The sequence below is a fragment of the Primulina eburnea genome, chromosome 6, assembly GCF_022965805.1.
Source record: "Primulina eburnea isolate SZY01 chromosome 6, ASM2296580v1, whole genome shotgun sequence".
NCBI classification, from domain to species: Eukaryota; Viridiplantae; Streptophyta; class Magnoliopsida; order Lamiales; family Gesneriaceae; genus Primulina; species Primulina eburnea.
In genome coordinates, this window is record NC_133106.1 from 38,315,074 (window position 1) to 38,326,021 (window position 10,948).

Genomic DNA, 10,948 nt, shown 5'->3' on the forward strand with positions numbered 1-10,948 from the left:
GAAACTAAATTCCCACATATTTAACTTAATAAATTAATTTATTATGTTAAAAAATAAATTTTTTTTGGGTATGTAACAATTGAAACATTTTTTAAAAATCAAAATAAAACTAGAACGAAGAAATATAACCAAGTATTTATTTATGAAAATCGAACCATTGAATACTCATACTCTTTTGGTCGTGTCCACACGATGTATCGGGTAAAATCTTGGATATATGCAATAGTTTCATCAAAAGATTATAGATAAACTAAAATAGATAAATACTTTTGTAGAATTCGAATAGATAAAATTTATTAAATGTATCCTACCTATGAAATATTTTGAAGTTGATTTTTAAAACATTGAAATCTTATTATAATATAATATAAATCCTTAAAAATATATTTGACCGAAAGACCATGGGCAAGGAATGTCTTATTCGTCAAGATATCATGGAATCTATTTTTCATAGGATCGAATTTTTATAACAGAAGTTGGAATTAATTTTCGGCTAAATATCAGTTTGGTCGTATATATTGATATTTGATATTTTTAATTATATATATTTTCGTTGAATTAATTATAATTATATTATTTTGACCAATTTTAGTCATTATGTCCAAATTAAATGACTAAATTTTATTGTCACTTTTTTGTAAATATGTGGCTAAAAAATTTCTGATGATATGCACATGTGTTTAACAACATATAAATTATAAATTTAAACAAAGATATTAGCAAGTTAGTCGTATGATTTTGATGAAAAAATAAAATTGATAAAAAAAAATATATAATTAATTATAGCTGATTCAACAAAAATACATTATTGAAAATATAATGTCAATGATACATAATTAAAATTGAAATCTAATTACTTCAATTTTTTTTTTTTTTGACATTTAACTGTCTTTTTTTTTTAAAAAAAGATTCGATTGAGGGGCAAAATTGAATATATGTGTGTGTATATATATATATATATATTTATTTATATACCCTAAAAATCATTTACAGACGCATATAATCCGACCCAACAAACAAAAAGCAAGTTGCATCTGGTTTGAAAACGATATCAATATGAACAAGGGAGAATCGGAGCAACGGGGGGTGACCCTCGATGATCTGAAGACCAAGATGGCGAATTTCGCCAAGGAAAGAGACTGGGATCAGTTTCATAGCCCAAGAAATCTGCTTTTGGCCCTGGTTTGAACCTCACTCTGTACCCTTTTCAAGCCATTAAAATTTTCAGAATCTTGCCTCCAATCTCGTGTCGGCGTCCATTTTGATACGTTTCTTTGTTTTTGGTTTTATCTTCAACGTGGGTTTTTTGGGGGCTATTCATCAGATCAATCTCTCGGGGGGAAAAATCTTTTCTTTTCGAGTTATTTTGAATAAACTTTTCTGTTGTTTCTTCTCTTCCTTTACATGGTCGGTAACTGATTCACCGGGATGGTAGGGGTTCGTGTTGGTTCTTGGTTGAATGCTAGCTAGTACAAGTTAACATGGTGATACACCTATCTTTCCTTCTGTTCTTTAATTTGTGAACACCATTACCATGCACATACGAGACTGTAGGTTTCTCGGTCTTCTCTATTCACGGTTTTCGCTTCTCATTTGATCTTGCTATTGTTCACTTCTGATTCTTGATAATCATTCTCTATGTTTTCCGAGTTTATCCCTTGTGAAATCCCATTGAAATATTGAATAAATTGTTTTTCTTTTCTACAATCCTTTCAACAAGATTATATTGTTTTCTCCTATGTTTTATATCATTTATGGTATGTATCTATATGTAGTTGTTTTTTTTTTTTTTGATGGAGATGTAGCTTTTATTATCATTAGGGTCTGAGTCGAGAATTGGGACGGGCCAGGATAAAAGCTAACTCAATAATTTTTTGATAGAATTTACATTTTTAAATATTGCACTTCAAATTTATTCGTGGGTCCTTCTGTTGAGAACAAAAGTGATGTGATAAACGAAAAGGGTCTAATTTGACAGACTTTAACATTTACTTGAATCTATTTCTTGGGAATTCTTGAAGAAGTGTAAAGTTTGTTTCTTGGTTGCCCATAAAAAAGACAGGCCTTTTTCCGAAAAATTTCCTCGAAAGTTCTCTCTCTCTTTTGGCGTGTATATCCTTAAAAAGTTCCGCCATTTTTTGTTTTGGCCGTAAATGTTTAGCTCTTGATATAAGTTTAATCAGCTCAATTTTTCAAAGACATCATATCTAAAAGGAAAAACCTGAAAACCCCTTTATTTTCAACAGCTTTCATAGTACCTAAAACTGGCTAGTATTGTGTGATTTTTATGTTTCCCACAATATCATTATAGCACTATTGTCAGAAAACACTGTCTGAAGCAACATCAGAACTGCCACCAACAATAATATGTTTCTGCTTAGCCACACTTAATTTATCCGAGAGTGTGACTAAAAAAAATAAAGTTTTCCAAAAGTGCAGTTGCTTTGGCACTATCATATCGTGTCTTTTAGTTAAATGCTATATCCTTGCATGCCTTGTTTTTCTAGTGTATAATATAATACATGGACAGGGAAGTAGTGAGAATAATGATGTTTTATACCCAGTGCTGACTCAAATTTCAAGAATTTTTGGCGTCGCCAATTTTTATGACATGTTACTGGCTAGCTGTTAATTATGTTTTACCAAGAAAGCAATTTTCAATCGGCTCGCCCCTAGTCGACTCTCTATCATTATAATCCATATACCGAATTGTTTTAGTTTATTAATGTTCTTATGTTAGGTGAGTGGGTCACCTTTGTCTTTATTAGTCTGCACATGGAATTGTCAAATAAACGTGTCAATTTGAAAGGATTGATTGGTGGCCGGCAAAAGAAGAAATTCATTCGCTTTGTTCACACGGCAGCAATTCATTCGCTTTGTTCACACGGGAGGATTGCAGCTATAAATAAGTGCATCATTTGCACTTCAAAATCATCCCAAAAACAGAAGCATTAACAAAGCTTGGAAGAATAGAGAGAGCATTTGAGTGTTGAGTGTTCTCTTGTGTGAGTTAGAGAAAATATTTTTTCGGTTATACTCGGGTTGGGAGTGTGAGATATTTAGTGTATTGTTATATACACTTGTTGTAATATTTCTCCTGTTATAAAAGATCTGCAGTAGCTCCGTGGACGTAGCCTATATTGGGTGAACCACGTAAATCTTTGTGTTCTTGTTGGTTGTTTTATTCCGCAATTTTTCGGCACTATATTATCATCGTGGTTGGCATCACTTTGAGGGTAAATTACCCAACAACTGGTATCAGAGCCTTGTTGTGAAAATTCTTAAAAATTCTGAGTATGCTCTGTGGTTGCAGCTTTGTCTGATCTTCCACATCAGAAAAGATTTTTTAGATTTTTTGCTAAGGTTAAAGAAGTGATGGCCGGAGATGATGGATCTGGACCGGGAATCAACAAGTTCGACGGAACAGATTTTTCGTTCTGGCGGTTACAGATAAGAGATTATCTGTACAGTAAGAAGCTGCATCAACCTCTATCAGGAAAGAAACCGGAAAAGATGGAGGATGATGATTGGGAGCTCCTTGACCGACAGGTTTTAGGTGTCATACGATTGACCCTAACAAAGAATGTGGCACATAACGTGGCGGAGGCCAAAACCACGGAAGAGATGATGTCCATTTTATCGGACATGTACGAGAAGCCATCAGCTAACAACAAAGTGCATCTCATGAAGAAGTTATTCAACTTGAAGATGGGAGAAGGTGCTTCGGTGGCTAAACACATCAATGAATTCAACACGATTGTTTCTCAACTAACATCGGTTGAAATTAATTTTGATGATGAGATTCGTGCACTTATTCTTTTGGCGTCTTTACCAAATATTTGGGAACCAATGCGGGCAGCGGTTAGCAACTCTGTTGGAAAAAGAAAGCTACAATTCAATGATGTCAGGGATCAAATTCTTGCTGAAGAAGTTCGCAGGATGGATTCGGGTGAAGGAACATCATCGAGATCTGCTCTAAATCTCGAGAACAGAGAAAGGGGCAGGAGTAGCGAAAAGAATTCTAACCGATGGCGCGGTAGGTCCAAGTCAAGAAATGGAAAAGACAAAAGTAACTTTGAAAAGAATTTGAAGTGCTGGAGCTGTGGTGAGACTGGTCACCTGAAAAAGAACTGCAGATCAACAAAGAATAATGCCAATGCAGTCACTGAGGAAGTACATGATGCTCTGCTATTATCCATGGAAAGCCCTGTTGATTCTTGGGTTATGGACTCGGGAGCTTCGTTTCATACCACTGGTGATCGCGATGTGTTTGACAATTACATCGCTGGCGATTACGGAAAAGTTTTCCTGGCTGATGGAAAACCCTTGGAAATTGTTGGTATGGGTGATGTACGTATGAAGATGTCAAATGGATCTGTCTGGAAAATAAACAAAGTCAGGCATGTACCAAAATTGACACGCAATCTGATCTCGGTGGGACAGCTCGATGATGAAGGCCACAATGTGACCTTCGGTGATGGTTCCTGGAAAGTAAACAAAGGAGCCATGATCGTTGCTCGAGGAAAGAAAACTGGAACACTGTATATGACTTCCAGTTGCAGAGATACATTAGCAGCTGTGGATGCTGGAGCCAATTCAAGTCTATGGCATTATAGACTTGGACATATGAGTGAGAAGAGAATGAAGATGTTGGTGTCAAAAGGAAAGCTACCAGAATTAAAGACTGTTGAACACCAACTATGTGAGAGCTGTATCTTTGGAAAGCAGAAGAAGGTGAGTTTTTCAAAAGGCGGTAGAGAACCAAAAGCAGCAAAGTTGGAGCTGGTTCATACTGATGTATGGGGACCATCTCCTGTCACATCCCTTGGAGGCTCGAGATACTATGTCACATTCATTGACGATTCGAGTAGAAAAGTTTGGGTTTATTTTCTGAAAAATAAATCCGATGTTTACGAGACCTTTAAAAGGTGGAAAGCCATGGTGGAAAATGAGACCAACTTGAAGGTGAAGTGCTTACGGTCTGACAATGGTGGAGAATATGAAGATGACGAGTTCAAGAAATATTGTGCACAGAACGGGATCAAGATGGAGAAAACCATTCCTGGTACACCTCAACAGAATGGTGTAGCTGAAAGGATGAACAGGACCCTGAATGAACGCGCAAGGAGCATGAGATTGCATTCTGGATTGCCAAAATCATTCTGGGCTGATGCTGTTAACACTGCAGCATATCTGATCAACAGAGGACCTTCGATACCGCTTCACTGCAGAATACCCGAAGAGGTATGGAGCGGCAAAGAAATAAACCTTTCTTTCTTGAAAGTGTTTGGATGTCTATCCTATGTTCATATTGATTCAGCAAGCAGAACAAAACTTGATCCGAAATCAAAGAAGTGCTTCTTTATTGGTTATGGAGATAATGAGTTTGGTTATCGTTTCTGGGATGACCAAAATCGGAAGATCATTCGGAGCAGGGATGTAATATTTAATGAGAAACTTTTGTACAAGGATAAGTCAGACATTGGAGCTGGAGATGAATGTCCTGAAGTCAAGAAGACTGATGAAGTGCCATTGACACATATTCCTGTGAATGAATCGAAAAGCAGTAACCATGAAAATGAAGAAGAAACTGCACAAGATGATGACCCACAAACTCCGGTGATTGAACTCAGGAGATCTTTGAGAACCATTAGACCACCTGAAAGATACTCCCCTGCTCTTCACTATATTTTGCTGACAGACAAAGGTGAACCGGAGACCTATGAAGAGGCAATGCAAAATGATGATTCAACCAAGTGGGAGTTGGCCATGGAGGATGAGATGGATTCACTGTCATCCAATCAGACGTGGGAGTTGACAGAACTTCCACAAGGCAACAAGGCGTTACATAACAAGTGGGTGTACCGGTTAAAAGAAGAGCATGATGGTAGCAAGCGGTACAAGGCAAGACTTGTTGTAAAAGGCTTCCAACAACGGGAAGGAATTGATTACACCGAGATTTTCTCTCCGGTGGTTAAATTAACCACTATCAGGACGGTACTTGGACTAGTGGCGAAGGAAGACTTACATTTGGAGCAGTTGGATGTAAAGACTGCGTTTCTTCATGGTGACCTGGATGAAGAAATTTATATGAAGCAGCCACAGGGTTTTGAAGTACGGGGAAAAGAGAGAATGGTGTGCAAACTTCAGAAGAGCTTGTACGGTCTCAAACAAGCTCCAAGACAGTGGTACAAGAAGTTTGATGGATTCATGAGTGAAAATGGTTTCCTAAGGTGTCAAGCTGATCACTGCTGTTATGTGAAAAAGTTTGACGGTTCTTATATCATACTACTGCTATATGTAGATGATATGCTGATAGCTGGAGCTTGTCTGGAAGAAATTGATAAACTCAAGAAAGATTTATCAAAGGAATTTGCCATGAAGGATTTGGGTGCTGCAAAGCAAATCCTTGGAATGAGGATCTTTAGAGACCGGGTGAATGGAATCTTGAAGTTATCTCAAGAAGAGTACGTGAAAAAGGTGGTTAGCAGATTTAATATGGATGAAGCTAAATCTGTGAGTACTCCTTTGGCTAGTCATTTCAAACTAACCAAAGCACAATCACCATCGACGGAGCAGGAGCAGGCTTATATGAATAAGGTTCCTTATGCTTCTGCTGTCGGAAGCCTCATGTATGCAATGGTGTGTACAAGACCAGACATAGCACATGCAGTGGGAGTCGTGAGCAGGTTTATGAGTAATCCAGGAAAGCAACACTGGGAAGCAGTTAAGTGGATTCTCAGGTATTTGAAAGGTACTGCTAGTTGTTCTTTATGCTTCAGGAGGTCAAAATTGGGCTTACAGGGTTTTGTCGATGCCGATATGGGTGGTGACCTGGATGGCAGGAAAAGTACTACTGGATATGTATTCACATTAGGTGGTACGGTTGTAAGCTGGGTGTCTAAGCTGCAAAAGATTGTTGCGCTTTCGACTACTGAGGCTGAGTATGTTGCAATTACAGAAGCTAGCAAGGAGATGATATGGTTGAGATCCTTTCTGGAAGAATTGGGTCAGAAGCTTGAAGATAGCACGTTACACTGTGACAGTCAGAGTGCTATTCATTTAGCAAAAAATCCTGTTTATCATGCTAGGACAAAGCATATACAGGTTAGGTACCATTTCATCAGATCAGTACTGGAAAATGAAGTCTTGATGCTTGAGAAGATTCCTGGAAGCAAAAATCCAGCTGATATGCTCACAAAGACGGTAACAATGGACAAACTGAAGTTGTGTTCAACTTCAGTTGGACTGCAAGTATAAAAGGGATACATGAGCTGCTGCAATGATGATGTGAAGACGTGATTAAAATCAAGTCTTCAAGTGGGAGAAATGTTAGGTGAGTGGGTCACCTTTGTCTTTATTAGTCTGCACATGGAATTGTCAAATAAACGTGTCAATTTGAAAGGATTGATTGGTGGCCGGCAAAAGAAGAAATTCATTCGCTTTGTTCACACGGCAGCAATTCATTCGCTTTGTTCACACGGGAGGATTGCAGCTATAAATAAGTGCATCATTTGCACTTCAAAATCATCCCAAAAACAGAAGCATTAACAAAGCTTGGAAGAATAGAGAGAGCATTTGAGTGTTGAGTGTTCTCTTGTGTGAGTTAGAGAAAATATTTTTTCGGTTATACTCGGGTTGGGAGTGTGAGATATTTAGTGTATTGTTATATACACTTGTTGTAATATTTCTCCTGTTATAAAAGATCTGCAGTAGCTCCGTGGACGTAGCCTATATTGGGTGAACCACGTAAATCTTTGTGTTCTTGTTGGTTGTTTTATTCCGCAATTTTTCGGCACTATATTATCATCGTGGTTGGCATCACTTTGAGGGTAAATTACCCAACATCTTATTTCTCCTTCTAGAAGAGAACATGTTCTCACCCTCAAGCGATGGTAAATTGGTAATGGCCAAAATGAGGCAGCTAATTTCTTTGCCAAAATTTTGCTGCTAACTTTGGGTAATTGGTAATCTACCTTCTAGTAGTCTTGTGGTCTGGAGAGGATTTCCTGGTTGTTTTCTTTTATCATTTAAACTAATTTTTTTCCCATTTATCTTTTATTTTGTATTTTTCAACTCCATCCATCACCAAAACAAAAAATTATGAAATATTTGTAACCTTTTGACGTGCATCAAATCAGGTGGGGGAAGTGGGAGAATTATCTGAGATATTTCAGTGGAAAGGCGAGGTCCCAAGAGGGCTGCCAGATTGGCAAGAAAAGGAGAAGCAACATTTGGGAGAAGAGCTTTCTGATGTTTTGCTTTATCTTGTTCGACTATCAGATATATGTGGCATTGATCTGGGTAAAGCTGCACTTCGAAAGTTGGAACTAAACGGATTGAAGTACCCGATTCAACTTTGCAAAGGATCTTCCCAAAAACACCATCAAACTCATTGCACCAATGAGAATCAAGATTTTGTTGCATCTAATCATCACCATGATGGTGGTGCTTGATGCATGAATCTTGATCATCTCCATCATATTATCGCTATTATTGCTTCTTTTTCCTCCACCCCACCCCCCCCCGCCACCCTCTCTTTGTGTTGTCAGTGGGAGTACAACCTATATTTGTGATAGATATATTGATTTGAGCGAGTCTATGAACTGTCATTTTGGGGTCTATTGAACCTTTTATCGCAGCTTTTATTGCACCTTTAATATTTGTCCGTTTTGTTGTTTTGAAACTTATATTACGCAGTGGATTGTGTTGTGGTACGTGTAGAAAGTGGTCATCGAGTATTAACTCCATGTACCATGCCTAGTTGTGGACACTTCAAGGCCCACTCCAAATCTTCCTGTGGGGATGGGACTGATTGATTCACTATATTATAGTTTAATATGTAATTAAGAATAAAAAATTTCAAAGTTTTAAAGGCTTTGTGCAATTAAATGATCCATGAAAAAAAGGAAGAAGAAGAAGAAAGGAAATAAATGAAAAATAAAAGAAAAGAAAAGGTTAGGTGGCGTAATGCAAAAATAAAGGACATATTGTTAGTATAGAACCCATAACTTTTCAATCAAATGGACACTTAGAGCAATAATTATTGTCCAACTAGTATAAAAAGTGATTGATAATGCATGTTTAGTGTGACTGCGAATCATGTTAGATCCGATTTAAATCATTAAAAAACAAGGATTTATATTATTTCTTTTGACACTTGTAACGCATCAATGCTATCATCTAACAAAATTATTTTTAAATTATAAGACCCAATAATTGTTAATAAAAAATAAATACCTTCTGCGATTTTATGATCTTTGTTTTTAGTAAAATCTTTCAAGATATAAGTTTTACATACTTGCAAAGTTTTTAATCACCTTCGGCTAATATTTACCATATGGTTCTCAGTCATAAAAAGTGAACCCGGATTTTAAAAAACTATCATAAGAACAGGGATTGCTGTCGACAAGAATTTTTAATATGTGGGGCTTGGCAGACTATTGAATTGTCAAAGGAAAAAAAATTAAAACGTGTATTAATTTGCAGCCGCAGAAGAATTTCAGATGAAATTGCGTGATGAAATTGCGAGGCAATTTCTTTGTTCACACGGTCCAGGGGCTCTATAAATAGAGCTCCTCCTTTCATTCTGAATTCATCTCCTCTTCGAGTTTTCTCTCATCTTATAAGCATTTGAGTGTTTAGTTCTATAATATTTGTGAGGTGTTTGTTATCCTGTATTAAGAGAGTGTGTGTTCTCTTTGGAAACACAGTGAGTGAGTTGTACACCACAAAATATTATAGTGGAAATTCTTTTCATCTTGTCCGTGGTTTTTACCCTAATTATTTTTAGGGGTTTTCCACGTAAATCTCGGTGTCCAGTTTATTCTTTATTTTCGGCTTTTATTATCTCAAATTCCGCACGTGGGACCAACAAGTGGTATCAGAGCCTTGGTTTAAAATTTCTTAAAATTCTTAGTATGATCTGTGGTTGCAGCCTAGACTGATCTTCCACATCAGAAAAGATTTTTCGAGATTTTTTATTTAAGGCGGGATTATTTTGTCCGGTCTACTAAAATTGTTGTAGACATAATGGCGGGAAGGTACGAGATAGCAAAGTTCAACGGAAGCAATTTTATGTTGTGGAAAATAAAGATACAAGCAGTTTTAAGAAAGGAAAATTGCTTGGCGGCTATTGGAGATAGACCGGTGGAGATTGCGGATGATGGAAAATGGAATGAGATGAATGACAATGCTGTTGCCAATTTACACTTGGCTATAGCTGACGAAGTTTTGTCAAGTATCTCTGAGATAAAAACAGCCAAAGTTATCTGGGATACTCTGACAAAGATGTACGAGGTCAAGTCGCTACACAACATGATTTTCCTAAAGAGAAGGCTTTATACTCTTCGGATGGCGGAATCCTCATCGATGACCGACCATATCAATACACTAAATACTCTATTTGCCCAACTCACTTCCATGGGGCATAAAATAGGGGAAAATGAACGTGCGGAGCTTCTACTTCAAAGTCTACCAGATTCATATGATCAACTTATCATCAATATTACCAACAATATTCTTATGGGCTTTCTAAGATTCGACGATGTCTTAACGGCGGTTCTCGGAAAAGAAAGCCGGCGCAAGAATAAGGAAGACATGTTGGTAACTTCAAAGCAGGCAGAGGCTTTGCCGATGATAAGAGGAAGATTTATGGACCGTGACTCCAGTGGGAGCCAAAGGCGAGGTAGATCAGAGTCGAGAAGTAAGAAGAAAAATATTTACTGCTTTAAATGTGGCGGTAAAGGGCACTTCAAGAGAGAGTGTACGAGTATCGATAAAAGTTCTCAAGGAAATGTGGCCAGTACTTCAGGCAGTGGTGAAATATTATTCAGCGAAGCAGCAACAGTTGCGGAAGGCAGGCACAAATTTTGTGACACATGGATAATGGATTCAGGAGCGACGTGGCGTATGACGTCTCGGAGAGAATGGTTTGATCATTATGAAC

The 10,948-nt window shown here is 37.4% G+C and overlaps 1 protein-coding gene across 1 annotated transcript; it reads left to right on the forward strand.

Moving 5' to 3' along the window:
* The first annotated feature begins 990 nt into the window (after window positions 1-990).
* LOC140835133 (uncharacterized) lies at window positions 991-8,648 on the forward strand. The gene is made up of 2 exons (XM_073200528.1): window positions 991-1,182; window positions 8,142-8,648. The coding sequence occupies exons 1-2, from the start codon at window positions 1,057-1,059 to the stop codon at window positions 8,454-8,456; spliced, it is 441 nt and encodes a 146-aa protein (XP_073056629.1). The 5' UTR covers window positions 991-1,056; the 3' UTR covers window positions 8,457-8,648.
* Window positions 8,649-10,948: the final 2,300 nt, after the last annotated feature.